Source organism: Thermobia domestica, chromosome 12 (assembly GCF_964235325.1).
Source record: "Thermobia domestica chromosome 12, izTheDome1.hap1.1, whole genome shotgun sequence".
In the NCBI taxonomy this organism is placed as follows: domain Eukaryota; kingdom Metazoa; phylum Arthropoda; class Insecta; order Zygentoma; family Lepismatidae; genus Thermobia; species Thermobia domestica.
In genome coordinates, this window is record NC_137465.1 from 124,006,950 (window position 1) to 124,023,038 (window position 16,089).

At 34.9% G+C, this 16,089-nt stretch overlaps 1 protein-coding gene across 1 annotated transcript in view; it reads left to right on the forward strand.

Moving 5' to 3' along the window:
• The first annotated feature begins 14,045 nt into the window (after positions 1-14,045).
• Positions 14,046-16,089, forward strand: part of LOC145666618 (acetylcholine receptor subunit alpha-L1-like) — a 574,605-nt gene continuing 572,561 nt past the window's right edge. Inside the window, exon 1 of the mRNA XM_081734056.1 lies at positions 14,046-14,934. Coding sequence (XP_081590182.1) covers positions 14,470-14,934 — 465 coding nt within the window. The 5' untranslated portion in view covers positions 14,046-14,469. The remainder of the gene's footprint in view (positions 14,935-16,089) is intronic.

Below are 16,089 nucleotides of genomic sequence, written 5' to 3' on the forward strand. Positions count from 1 at the left end.
GACCCAAAATATTCCATCATAGACATCTAATCTGTTTTATCTAGAAATCCATGTTTCTATGTCATCCAATGGCTGAGTAAGGGAATTATTCCAAAAGTTTAAGCAGCTATTAAACGTTGCCTAAAGTAAATATGAATTGAAATAAATTCCAACGAACAAGCAATAATACGGAACAAGGCACTACTCTGTCTCAATGTTTGTGTGGGATGTAAAAATATTCATTCTATGCTAAATGAGTACTGTAGTGAACAACCACCCTATATATGAGAGCTTTCCTGTAGTCATCTTCTTTCCAATTGTTTCATCGTGTGATTTCACTGCTCAATAGTAATAAAATTAGGAATTTAAACTTATATATATATATATATATATATATATATATATATATATATATATATATATATATATATATATATATATATATAATTTAAAAGATGACGAGTGTATATTATAAACTAATTCTTCATAACGATCTAACTCTTTTTTCCTACATATTGTCTTCTAATCGTGTTATTAAACTTGTTTCTGAATACTGACATTCACTAAGATTCCTTGTCTTCGATAACACTTTTACTCAAATTCGACACAAGTACCAAAGATAGGGAAAACACGTAATGATAACGTCATTGCTTGAATATTTGAGCAGACAAAAATAATGAAAATTGTATAAAAAATTCTATTCTTTGTGAAAGCATGAACACAGGATAATTTGACTATTTCTTTGAGTCTTTTGCGAAATGAAATGAAAATAAGTATATAAGTTTAAACTTCCCATTTTTGTACCTTTAAGACAATGAGAAATAAAAGAATTTGAGTGATAGTACATATTTCGAAATGAAAAATAATAAGGTAAAAACTGGAGACCCACAAGGAAAACCTTCTCTAAGGTGTTTACACACTAAGTATTCACGCGCAATCGTGCACCGAATGAGTGTTTTTATACATCAGAAAGAAACATCCATGCATTGAGCCATTGAAGCGCTCTGTTCGTTTGCAAATTCCTCACATTGTGATGTAGACGTTATTAAGTAATATTCATAATCTTCATTTGACAGTGGAATGATAATCTTTAATTCCGTCTAGCAATTAATATTATTTTCTCTTAAACTCAAAGTATATTGTCGTTGCAAATATCCATGAACTGAAAGTTTTATAGGTAGTGAATATGCTACATTTCTAAAGCAACTATTTAAAATAATTTCTTGAGAGTTATTCTTAGAATAGTAGTACTTATTAAGTCTCCTTTATGATACTTCCAAAAGTAAACACAACAGCTAATTAGACAAAATCGAAGCTTATATGACAACATAACGAAACAAGGAATTTCCGATTTCCATGTGTCGATCAGCTATTTATATAAACCATGTATCAGCTGTGCACTCTGGTGGTCGTACTATCCATTACAGATCATTGCAACTCATTTATACATTCGCCGATGGTATGTAAGTGTACGAATTTACATCTACATCGGACAAGTGCCGGATTTACGTATAAGCTAAACAAGCTATAGCTTAGGGCCCACTCTCTTGGGGCCCCGAAAAACTAAAGGGAAAACTAGTATACATTTCTAAAGTATAAGAGAAACAATGAATACAATAAAAAAATTACATATAGCAACAGTGTTTCATTCTGTAGGCTGCCCCTTCTGCTAGTGTGCTTCCTAAAACAATACTAGTTTCTTCATTTGTGTATATAGGATACCTATGTTGATCTCGACACATAAAGGGCCCCATTATCTTCAATAGCTTAAGGACCCATCAATCCTAAATCCGTCTTTGCATCGGACCATACCTTCGAGATTTTAAAATTTTTTTGTTACTGAATGTAGTAATAATAACCATTTTCTCACAATTCCCACTAATTTCTAGTAAGATCTCTTCATATCGCTGTATTGCAATATTTTCTTTTTTTGTTATGGAACCAAATTCAATACTTATTTTGTCGTCAATTATACTTAATTTCACGATTTTTTTCTTAGAATGGTAGCATACTGAAGGTATGCTAGCCCCTTACAAGGATTACGCCGTTTTCTCGGGAGGTGGAGGAATAGTAATGTAGGAAGAAGGCAACACGGATTATCTAAAGTGATATGATAACTCATATAAACTTTATTGACCATAAATCATACAATAGCATAGAAGTACCATAGCAGACATTATGGACTTTAGCCAAAATCATTAGAATGGGTGATGAGAAGGAGATGAGAGTGGGGTGCACTCAACTTTTTAACACATCTTTTTTTTTTTTTTTTTTTTTTTTTTTTGCTAACCGCTTTTATGCTGCCCCACCCAAGAGTTACGCCCTCGACTCTGGAAGAGGTGATGAGGAAGATGGAATATCTGGTACTGTTGTTGGGATAAGTGATATTTATTCGTTATTTATTTATTTAGGAGCATATTAATTCACTGGATTTTATGCCCTTGTGATCATTAACATAAGCACAAGGTAATGATGAAATGAATATGAGGTATGAAGGAATGAATAAGTGCAATATACATCACAACACATGAGTAATGTTAGAATAACAAGTGAAGTAATCTTCTCGGCCCGGGGCAACAAGGGACATTGATGTAAGACAGTTGGTGCCTGTTAGTAAAGTAGGATTACTGTAGATGGTGTGATGGAAAGACGAAATGTGAATGACTATCGAGATAACATGCAGAGAAGAGGAATGTCAGGATGATCCGGAGCAACAGTGTAGCGATAGAGAGTAAAAAGCAGAGACAGGGTGTAATGGTGGGAGGGTGACGAAGTCGACTGCAGTATATACTGCGTCCATGAGTAGGGGGTGGTTCATTGTCAGGCGGTGAATGATATATTCCAGGCGAAGATGTTCTATATGTGAAAGAAGTGTGGGAAAAGTAATACGACTATTATGATTGGCAGTGGGACTAAGTAAGGATACGGTAAGCAATTTTGAAGGCATGACGTTCTAAGATTTATAGATTTTTATATATATAAAAGCAGGGTGCTGCAGGTATCCAGATGTGAATCCGTAAGTCAGTACTGGTCGGAGAAAGACCTTATATGTGGTGAGAACTGCAGAGGCTTAAGACTCCATTGGTGCCAGTCAAGCGAAGGAGCAAGTTAATTCGATTATAGACTTTGGATAAAATAGATTTTAAATAAGATCTCCAGGTGAGATGCTTGTCCAAGAGAAGCCCTAGATATTTGGCTGTGTTAGAAGCTTGAACATGAACATTTAGCAGCCTGGGATTGCGGTGAAGCCTAATACGTTTACAAGGAGACACAAAAATAATTGCTTGAGTTTTATCAGCGTTGATCTTAAGTCGCCATTTGGAACACCAGGATGTGAATAAATCAATAGCTTACTGAAGATGTTTGTTGATATGTTGTATGTTTTTGCCTAGTGCCAGAAATGCAGTGTTGAAAAGGATAGACAGTTGCTGGAAGAGGTGGAATATCTGCACATACAGAAGGTAAAGGAACGGAGATAAAGCAGATCCTTGTGGTACGCCTGAATAAAGAAAGACTGGATGAGATAATGCGCCGTTATTGGAGATGTAGACTATGCGTCCGGTGATAAAATTGAATATGAGTCGTATTTAGATAAGAGGCAGATTATATTTCATAAGTTTGTAAACCAGATCGTGGTGCCATACAGTGTCAAAGGCTTTCCCTAAGTCGAAGAGAACCAGACAAGAAGGTTTCGTGGAATGAAATTGGTTGTAAATATGGTGGACAAGGCGAAGTAGATGGGCATTTATACTGAAATGAGGGCGAAAGCTGGCTTGATAGAGAGGTAAAAGGTGCAGTAAGCAGTAAGGATGGAGGCAATGAATTAAGATTCGTTCGAAGATTTTGCAGAGTGTACTGGTTAACTGAATAGGGCGGTAGGAAGATACAAGTTTGGTAGGTTTGTTCGGTTTCGGAAACATTAAAGTTTTGGACATTTTCCACGTGAGAGGGAAGAAACCTCTGCGAAGTATGAATGTGAAGAGTAGAGCCAGAAAATGAAGAACACAATAAGGGCCCTCTTTAATATGCCTGTTAGAGACATTTTACATGCCAGGTGCACTATTTCGTTTTCGTTTTGTTACATTTATAATGTTATCAACTGTAATCGGCGATGTGAGTTCTTGATTGTTACTCAAGGTGTGGTAGAGTCCAGGCTGGAGGTGTGAAGAATGGAAATCAATTCGATCGACAGGATGTCGATGGGGATAAGGATGTGCTAGAGGCAGTGTGAAAGTATGATACAGGTAATTGGCGAAAGCATTTGCCTTGTCAGTATGTGTTGGAAGCGGTTGATTATAAGGAAGAAATTGATATGTTGTGATATTACCTTTGCCACTGAGTTGAATGAATCTCTTCCAGTACTGCGTCGGATGAGAAGTATCAGTTAATGTATCGCAAGTTTTAACCCACTGCCGATGTTTATATGTGGTGATATAATTGGTGACGATGCGTTACATGTATCGGTGGTGAACTAATGACTCTCAATTTCCCGCACGCTCGTAGTCCCGGTAGAACTGACAAGATCTACATATGAGCGAAAGGTAGTGCGGCGGTAATTTCGGACTATAAGGGTTCGAACTGGATGTACGCATGTATTGGAGACCTGGTTGATCGTACTGGTTCGGAGATTAAGAGAGTTATACATGATGCCTTCTGATACAGCTTCGGGAATATTAGAAAGTTTTGAAGTTAAAAAAAATTGCGATATCGGGTCCAGTTTGCTTTGTTATAGTTGAGAGATTTTCATGTTAATTGTTCTTGGTTTGAGGCTTTAGGATGTGAACGGTTGATGGTAAGTTTAATTGGTAAATAATCACTGCCTGTATGTTTGTAGAAGTAATTATATCAGGCGTGCTTTGAGGCGATGGCCGGTTGGGCTTAACACATCTTTGCAACAAAGTTCCTAATACAGTACTTATATTGTAAGATAATTAACTATAAAATACAGAGTAATTGAACAATTATCCTCTTGTATATCAGTTATAAATTGAAGTGTTTCAAGTCGTATTGCATACTTCAATAAATTAGGGAAACGGAGAATGCCTGTGGTATATTTGTGGCCTACAGCATTGTTCTGCTCAGTGACCAGTAAATTAGCACATTAGAGATATCATGTGGGGAATAGAGAAATGAATCCTTCAGTATATGTCAACTATAGTTTGATTTATTGTGACTTAACATTACAAAATGTGTCATGCAGCTTTATTCGGTGGAACGTTTCAATTATTTAAATGCCGGTTTTATATATATATATCAAGACTTCCAACAACACTGACAACCATTCCACAGTAGAAAAGGAAATACTGTTGCTAACAAAGCTTAAAGCTAGGAGTTACGGATAATGTAGAAAGAGATCAGTGTTTAAGCGTAGTAAACATATAGTGTCTGTGAATTTTGCTAAAGCTGAACGGTACATTGTCATTAGAAGTACTGTTATACTTTTCCTGTGTATTTCTGTCTGTAGCTTGTGCCCCTTTAATCTCTCTTCATGTGCTCCCACGTTGAAGGCCATTGGTCTAGTGTTAATAATACAAATGTAAAAGTCAAAGGTTTGTATCTCAAAGGTTGTTCAATTTACTTAGTCTTTATCAATTCTCGAGAGTGACTGAAGAAATGATTTTCTTAAATCTCCAAGATTCCAATCTGTTATCTCCCTCGGTTCTACGCCCAAGAGAGACAAGAACGAATCAAATCTAATATCCTAAAAGCAGAAAGAACGAGAACAAATCGATTTGAGTTCGTGATAAGACTCGCCAAGCATATTGCAAGCAGGAAGATGAAGTAAGTTTAAAACTCTTTGATTAACACAAAAGTCTCACTTGATTATATTGAAAGTGTATATATGTTAACAAGTGTTTCTCAGAACTGTCCTTCCGGCAAGTAATCGACTTATTTGCATCTATTCCTCTCTCCGGATTAGATTACTAAGGGTCTAAAAATTTTAATGACCAAGTGTTATGAGATAATTAGAGACCTAGTCTGACTGAGAGAAGTGGCACCGTAGCTCACTGGTAGGGAATCCACCTCTCTTGTAAGGGTCTATGACTCAATCCAAAAGCATAGGAATTTAGCGAACAACATTTTGCTAGTGGATTTTCTCCCGCTTTCTTCCACCAATTCTTTCAAAGTCATTCATATTCATTCATCATTTCGTCTCCTTTAATATGAAGGTCATAATCATGGGACACTAAAATAGTAATTCCATTTCAATTCATTACGAACTGAGAGACAGCAAGCTCGGGAATAGAAAATCAAAAGTAATAACAATATGAACTTATGTGCTGCTCATGTAGTCCTGACTACAGAGCTATCCGATTGGCCATAGCTCTTAGCTAATTATAAATCCAGGAGTTTTTAGTCTGTATGATACTATTAAGTATGCATCGTACAAAGTGGGGTTTCTACTGAGTATGATTCTTGGTATTTAAACGATCTATCGCTAAATATAATTAGTTTCCTTTTCTTCTTTTTTTTTTTTTTGAAATAATGCTTTATTTTCCTTGAAAGTGCAAGGTTCTCCACCAACATAATAGAAGTCTCACTTAACACTCGACAGTTGGTCTCTCTGAAATAATGTTAATATACAGGGTGAACCAAATTTAGTTGAACAGTAAATTATAACATATATTTTGAAATATATATATAATTGGGCTATATTTACTAATACAATTCAATTTATTATTATTATTATTATTATTATTATTATTATTATTATTATTATTATTATTATTATTATTATTATTATTATTGAATTTTGTTATTGAATTAAATTTTGAATTAAATTGAATTAAATTTTGTTAGATACACCAATGCAGTACAAAGGCAATAAAAATTGATAAACGCAGGTGCTCAAAATCCTATTCATCACAATTTACACATCTTAGAAATATGTCTTTCACGATTGGACAACTGGAAGGCTCTCAAATAATGTGAAAGTATCCAATCCCGTTGGAAATAAAGATCGTGTGAATCAGCAGTTTTTGTAATGGTGAAACACCTTTTCTCATTATAATTTCGATATATTTATCACTTGTAACTATTCCATAAAAAAAAAGAAAAAAAAGAAAGAAAAATGGTTCATAAACACCAAAACTTCAAATACCACTCCAAGCAGTGACACCAGGCTAGTTTCCTTGTTGCTCTAAAGTTAAATGCATGTTTCTACTATATATTATCGGATCATTTAACAGAAGCTTCATTTATTCACATAATATAATCTATAATTAATGGATTCTGTGAAATTGTGTTCAGCATTACCTTATTAAATTAAGTTGGCCTGCCTGTTCCATTCACCAATGAACCACAAATTTGCTGTAGACGATAAACTTTTAACTCAACAAGAAATGAAATTTATTTTTTAGTTCAACGTCTCACGGTTATGCCTTTTGAGGCTCAATGAACGAATGATTAGGTGTGCTCTCCAAGAGGGGATTGAACCCGGAACCACGTCCATCTAAAGCATACACGCTCTAGCTTCTAGACCAGCGGGGAGGGCTTCAATCCAAAATATTTTAGGCTTCGCAAAAGAGACGCCTGTGAAATGCTCAATTCTGTCGATGCTCTTCCTGTGAACTTATTTTCAGGAAGAAGGAGAGAGACGAGTAGAAATGCTCCTTCAACAATTTGCTTATTAGAAATGCTCCTCTCTGCAAACTGTTTTGGACCGACCATTTTTGAGGGCATTGAGGATTAAACCAGTGGTATCAAATTTGTCACCAATGCAGTAAACGGTTTGTCTCTTTGGGACTAGAGAGCAAAATGTTTCAACCCATTGTCTTCTACTACAACCCGCACACTGAGGAACCAAGCGAGGAGGAGCAAGGACGAGTAAATCTGGTTAGGATTGATCAATTTATTCCTTTTCTTCCTCAGTGTGCGCGATAGTTTCAAATCCTTGGCATTTTTGGTCCCAACTGAAGTACAATATTACTACATCACTTTAAATTTCATAGTGAGTTTATGTTTTAAATATGATGTCTTGGACTGTTCATGCATCGACGTCGCGGCGCGGCGTTGACAAGTGAACTGGACCATGAGCTCGCTCAGTATGTAGCCGACTTATTTCAATGCATGGAGATCTAGTTTCCGACAAATCTCAATGGAGCTAAAAAAGAAGCGAAACACACGCTTCTATCCATTTACTCTCCCAATGTGCGGCCAGCCTAATGGTTTCAGCATTTTAAAGGTGCCAACATTTTTTCAATCCTTTGTCTTCTATCAGTATTTACGTTATTTCCAGTTATTCATTCTCTAAACTATCTGAAAAGAAAAAAATATTTAAATTAAATAATTTTAGTTATAAAATTTAATCCAATATAACAGAAACGCCCTAGTTATAATGAACATTATTGCTATAGTATAATACTAACATAAAACCCATCCCATTTATTGTCGACCTACTTTTAGTTCATTCTGTATATAAATACGTTAATAAATAAATGAAATCGGGGATTGTCTATTATACCATTATGCTAAAACGTTTTGAACTGTTGTGATGAACTGTTAATTTTAACATAGCATTTGGCTTGAGTAAGGCTTTTATTATATCATTTGCATTAAAATGTGTGTCTTATGGATAAAGAAGGTTCAATTTTTATGTGAAAAATAGAATATCTTACGAGCCCTTTAAGCTAGGCACAAGAAAAAGTATAATCACCTCTTTGAAACTAATTATCCCATCGTTTTTAAAATATTACTTTTCGAAAGAAGAAGTAAAGACATTTGCAATAATAAAGATATCTTAGTTTTCCGTTTTGAACTCATAAAAAGATAAAGATAAGAAGAAGGTTGATCTGTTAAAAATGAATTTTCGAACAAAGTATTACGTTGAACTGTTTTCTTTTTATTATTTGACTTTGGTTAAAATGCGTATCCTAGGAGAGACAAAGAGTTTCAATCTTTTCATAAAGAATAGCATACATGTTCACGGTTTGAAATGATTTTTCGAATATATTAGCACTCATTAGGGCTGTTCCAATAATCGAGTAATCAATAAAAATTCGATAAAATTTCGTCGATAAAGAATTTTATTTTTTATCGAATTATCGAACTTTCGAGAACTCGAATTGTTCGAAACTTGAAATGTGCGAGACACTCGAGATATTCGAGATTCTCGAATTGTTTGAGAATTTCGAAATGTTCGAGACTCTTGAAAAGTTCGAAGCACTCGAAGTATTCTACACATTCGAAATGTTAGAAACATTCGACAAGTTTGAGACACTCGAACTGTTCGTAAGAATCGAATTGTTTGAAAGCAACAAATACTGAAAGACCTCAATATGATCGCAATGTATAGAGTCGTTTGAATATTTTGAAAAGTTCGAGATTATCGGAGTGTTCGGAAGAAACAATGCAACCGAGGTTATTATAAGTGTTCATAATATGTACTACATCAGGAAAATAAGCAACGAAATTTTACTCGCCCAAGAAATACCGTAAGCTACTAGTCCACATCTCACAACAGAAATCATTTACTTACCTTCGGTATGATATTAAATACTCGCCCGCACCGATGAACTGGGGGAGTGGTTATTTGCATCCCTGAATATGCAGGGTGTTTGCCTCTCTTGAAATGAAATGAAAGAAGAGTTTCTTCCCACATGTCTTTAAGACCAATGTTTATGTACCAGGCTTAAGTAGGTCAGGAAAGGAAAAAGAGAGAAAGGGAGAGAAAACATGCATCACCCCAAAATGATTGAAATCCAAGAAACCATTAGTTTACAAACTGTCACTTTACCGGCTGTGCCAACAAGTGGGCAGGCAAAAAAAGAAAAATTTAGCATCTGGTTTCGAGAATTTAAAGTTCTGGATAGAGACAGCTTCTGATATAGTTAGAGGTAAGGAAGTTTAATAAGACTGAAGACTTATCTAACTTCGGTTTTGAAAATGTATTATCCCGTACTAGAAGCCCTTGAAGTATTTGATATTGTCGAAATTTCGTATAATATCTAAACTGCGAGTATCATTGAAACAAACATTGAGAATTTTGGATTAGAAGCTCCCTATAGATCGCGCTGTTTGCCTGTTTGTATGTGACGTCCGGCGATAATTTTCGAACAGACTGTACGATTTTCATGGAACTTACTTTAAAATGTTTCTCTTTCCTTTCATCATACACCTATTGTTTTTGGTTGTCTTATGGTGAGGGGAACTCTCTTGAATCCGAGTATTTGTTCCTATTTTAAGGGTATTCGTGATATTAAGGCTATTATAAATATTATTGTTTCCTTATTATTAATACTATATATACTACTATAACCCTTTACTAGCATTTTTGCATCTGATGTTTAATACCTTTCATTAGTATATTTCAGCTTTGTTTCTTTCTTCTTGGTGAACTCATGTGGACAACCTTATTATGTAGGTTATGTGAAGCAGGTAGATTTTACACCAAATTATTGATAGCTATGTTATAGAATAGTTTAAAGTTATACAACCGAATCAAACATTAACTACAATCAAAAAATGTGAATATTGCGATGGTAACAGAAAACTAAATTTCATTTCATTACTAAAGATCTCTTTCTATCAAATGCTTGCTACATGTGAGTGAAAAACAAGTTAGACCAGCCCTTCCGTCAGTATTCGCATTTTCGTTTTTTGCCACTATCATCTTGCCTTTCAGTTTCTTCTTTGCTGCCATTTTCAAATGCCTATGATGCGTACTACAGTAATACGTAACGATTAGAAATCGGGACTTGAGGCTGCCTTTCTGTTTTTAGCGCGCCTTTCTATAGCCAAAATTTTCTTGTTTGCCTCCTTCTTCAAATGCCTATGACCACGTACCGCAGTAATCAGGCTCATTGTCCCCCCTGATAAGAAGGTCGCAGAAGAACCCTCACTTTTGCCGTTTTCGAACATTCCTTTTGGCACTCGCCGAAGCCTGCGTCCCATGAAGTTATAAGCCTGTAACCTGTAGGTGAGTAAGATCAGTAATCGTGAAAATAATCACTCTATTCGGTTCACCAGCTCAGAATATTAGCGCGATTATATTTAATCATTTTCCCGTTGCCTCCATTTTCTTTTGGTCACCATTTTGAAATGAAATGGTGCAACTGAAGTTTTACCGTACCGGTTTTGTTTTCTGTGGCACTAACTTGCAATGTTAGAGTGTGTAAAAGCGCATCTCTCTATCTGGTGCCTCTTACATGGCACACACACACAAACATATACACACATACCCCCTCCCTTCTTATAGGGCGATCTAAAAAGAATATAAAAAAATGAGTCAAAGTGAACGGTTCGACGGCTATAAGATTTGTATATGAATTACCCAATTTTTTCGAAAGCCATGTTAACATTTAGCATCCACTCTCTCTACTGGGGGCAACATTGATAAATTCTAACTCTGTCAAATTGTCTGACATATTATTAATTTCAGCATTGTTGCCGGCACTTAACATTTCATGTCGATCTTGCTAGCAAAGCGGGTTAGCTTGCTGCACTCCAAAGCTAGGGATGCTTGACTCGAATGTAGATTTTGGGGGAGCCCACTAGCTTCGCGCATAACGGGCGGGTCTAAAACTACTTCAAGAAACAAATAATGATTAACAAAATTTGGTGACGTTCGAAAAATTTGAATACTCGATTAATGTTATTTCGTAATGGTTCTACAATAACCGAAATCTCATTAATATTGAAAGTTTTGATAATGCTCGAAATTTCGATAACACGCTAAAGTTTCGAGAATACCAGAAAGTTTGTTAATATTTGAGGTTTCAAATATACACGAAATTTCTGTAATAATCAAATTTTCAAAATTACCTAAAATTTTGATAACATTAAAACTATCAAATACCCGAAACTTCAATAATATTCGAACTTTTGAATATCATAAAGTTCGATAATATTTGAACTTTCGATAATATCTGAATTATCGATAATACACGAAACTTCGATACTATTCGAAATTTCGATAATCCCGAAAATTCGATAACACTCGAAATTTTGATAATACCCGAAATTTCGATAATACTCGAAATTTTGATAATACCCGAAATTTCCATGTCAAATATTCGAATGCTTTCGAGTAACCGGTGACAACTTGATACATTTTCACACCCGAAATTCGATAGGTCCTAAGCCTTATCGAACACCCCTATCGCACATCTATACCACTAGGTTAGAGCTGAATTTTAATGACATCATTTAGATTCAAATAAACATCTTAAGGAGGAAGAGGAGATCAAAGTATACTTTCAAATATTCCATATATCTAATCTTCCTGTAGGAAGAACAATCTAAATAAATCTAAATATATTAGTAAATCTTAATATATTACAGATTTGCTTGGTTAGTTTGGAATTTAGCGTCCCTTTAAGTCTATATGAGACGTACACCTATAGCTTAATGTGAGATCCGAATCCCGTAAGCTCCCAGCAGAAATCGAACCCGGGTCTCTTACACTGAAAGCGTGTAAACAAATATAATACAGAGAATAAATACATTAAAAATATTTTTGTATTTCAAAGATCTTTGAATACTAAGCCCAAAGTACACCATGTCGTACTAGATTTTATTGTGAATTCCGAATGCTGCATATTAATAATGCTATCAGTTTGAGCTTCGGTTCCAACAGCAAAGTTAAACGTTTATCGTTCATTGACGAAGAGCCTACATTTAAAGTATTCGAGAGATTGAAGTTTATCCATAAATTAAAATACGTAGTGGTATCTCGTGTACACCACGTGAAGAGGTTTGGTTTGAATGACGTGATATTTTCTCAATTATATTGGAACTGGACGCGTACGTGACGTTTCTACCATTTCCAATTTTAGTCATATATACTAGGGTGCGAATCGAAAATATTCTTTGCATGCTTAATTAATTAAAGGAAACAGCTTCTCGCTATCTATTACCGGTTTCACGCTACAGTAAGGGTTCTCCACGCGTTCCACTGGTCTTTTTGGGTGATGCTTACGGTGATATTAATTACGATGGTATGCCAATTAGACAAGCGTGAAAATACCTGCTCTGTAGCGATCAACGTTAGAAATTGAAGTGTTTGATTTCTGCTACTTCCGATTTGCGTAGAGAGTTGAGAGAGAGAAAAGATGTTACATATTCTTAGAACCTTCCAAAAATATAAATACATAAGCTCCTCGTTGTCTCTCATCATTTTAGCTCTGTATACCAATACTGAAACCGAAAATTGTGCTGGGTTTCTATTACTTTTGGTTTCAGTACAGAATTAAATACGCAGGTATATAAATGGAATGTTTTTTTTTTTTTTTAAGACGGCTTAGCGATTGGTAGAAACCACTTGACGCTAGCCATTACGGTGTTTTCTCTCTAGTAATCAACCTTAAAAACGAAAATACAGTATTTCATTTCTACTATATCCCGTGAATGGATCGCCTTCATCAACGATCTTAATTAATAACATTGGACCTTCTAACCCTTCTCAAAATTAATAGTGTGCTATAAAACAGATCTTGGGAATTTCTTCTCCGGGACATACTGGCAAAGAGAGAAAATGTGTAAATAACTTTTGATTGATAAGCCAAACTCTCTAATGAATATAAGAATACAATTAAATATAACAAATATAGGGCCTAATGAACCATTTAAGTAATTACAACACAATAATCTCATGATTCTCATATATCTCTATTTGGTATTTTCTTACCAATAGTTTTGTTGAAATAAATTTTTAAACGATAATATAAAATTCGATTTAGAATTCAGTATCAAACAGACCCTGTGTTGGGATAACGCTTTTTTCGTATCATCTCAAGATCTTAGATTCATATTTAAGTGAAGATTTTGAAATTTACTTAAGATAGGAATTATTTCCTGACCATAAATATGAAATAAGCTACTTTGCTTGTTCATTCAGTAACTAAAAGATGCCTTATTACTTTCATATTATCCCTTCTGTTCTCTTAATTTCCCTCTCTCGCGTGATGGTAAGCTTAAGAGTAAAACACACGGGGAGATAAATTCATAGATGTCGGCGAAAGCTTGTGCATAAGGATGCGCACTGGAATCACTTCCCCCTCCGATCTGGCAACAGATGACGGTCGGATATCCCGGGCTGTATCACGTGGTACATTGAGGCAGGAGTCCGGAGCTGGGCAGGGCCCCCGAGCGGCCTCTGTGCTATGTGTGTGTGTTCCTGCATGCTGCAACGGACAGGACAAAGCCCCTGTTTTCATTCGGTTCGGCGCGAGATAGAACTAGTCTCTTCTTTGCTCAGGAAACGAGGACGAAAGTATTGACGCGTGGGGGCGCTGAACATAGAACAGAAGGAGAGAAAGGAAAAGAGAAAACAAAACACGAACGAAAAATAATTTTTAGTTTTAACTCGTAGTAGTAACAGTTATTTCTCCTGCCATGGACGAAGGATCGTCATTAGATGAATCGGAATCGCAAGATCAACCGATGATCCTGGCCTGTGCTGCTAGTAGTGTGTTATCTAGTGAATGTGTGTTTCCGTGCATCAGTATACCATCTACTCACGAGTGCCACGGCTGACATAAAGCATACTCTATGGAGCAAGAAACAAAATATAATAGCGACAGGCAATCGGGGCTCAAACCAGACCCTCTGCTGGACGACAAGAAAAAGACAATCATGCATTCCTTCGACAGATCGGTTGCAGTGACGGAAACGTGTCGTCGATGCGATTTAGATAGGAGAAGGAGAAGTCGCTGGTTCGAACCCATTTCACGGTATTTGCCGCATATATTTTCGTCCCAAAATTGTTGTGCATCAGCGGCAGCCTCCTCTTCACACCAGTCCACGTTCCCTTCACTTTTCCCTCAAAGGATATCCCTATGGATCCTTACGCTACTCTTGGCCTCTCTTTTGGGTGCCTGTGAAGGTAATCCTGACGCCAAAAGACTGTATGACGACTTGCTCAGTAACTATAACAGACTTATTAGGCCAGTGTTTCAAAATAATGATACAGTGCTGGTAAAGTTAGGACTTCGCCTTTCCCAGCTGATCGATTTGGTGAGTACTGTTGTTTAGATTTATTCATTATTTTAATAAACCTAAGGATATAATTAAAAAGAAATGCACATATTTATTTGATAGATTATTATTATTATTATTATTATTATTATTATTATTATTATTATTATTATTATTATTATTATTATTATTTTAATATTTGAATTGACTTTTGAATTATTTTAAATCAAAATAATAATAATAATAAATTTAATGATCACATGTTATTTTAAGTAAAAAATGTGGTATTAAACAATTTTGTTCTCTAGTTAAAACCTATATGGGCAGAATATCGTAATAACGTTAATCTTACGTACGTAACTACACCTAAATTATCTTGACTTATTGAGATGTAATTCTTGGAAGAAATCAGATCTTTTAAAGTAATCACAATTTTTTTAGTAATACGATTTAACACGATAACTTAATTACCTATTTTCTTCAATAGAATAATACAAGTAATACATACGTTCGATTTGTGAAGTAAAATATCTATTATTTTTGTTCTCATTTTCTCTTTCACTTTTCCCCGTAAGAATGTGGAGTGTTTTCAGTTGCCAAATATTGGATATTTCGTATTTTACCAGATATGTTGTATTAACTTTGCTCAAATATTTGCATTCATAATTTAATATATCCTTATGATCAAGACTAATATAATACGTAACTCAATAGATTTTTTTTATTTCATTTTGTTTTCAGTGTTCCTGTAATGTTGGATATTTAAGTGGTATAATTAACATAATGTATTTTGGAGATTGATAAACAGTGGCTTAGTTTATAAAAGATGATTAAAGATGTCACTTACAGAAAAATTTGGGAAGAAGAATTTATTATTATTTACGTATTTTCTAATCTGTTGAAATTTAGGTATCACAAGACGTCTACTAAACATCATTAGATAAACTTCCAAATGAGCAAATCCGGCATAAAGAATCACACAGTATTCAATACGTTAGCAGTATATGCATTTTTAAATTAACATAAGAAACAACTAGTTTTGGAAGTTTTATATTCAAATGAATTTCTTAGTAGTTATTTCATAAAATGCCTTTCACAATTGTTCACTTGGTAACACGTCTAACTAATTTTAAAATATATGTGTAATAATTTTTTATGCTATTTAACTTTCAAGACGTAACTTGGTGTGTACTA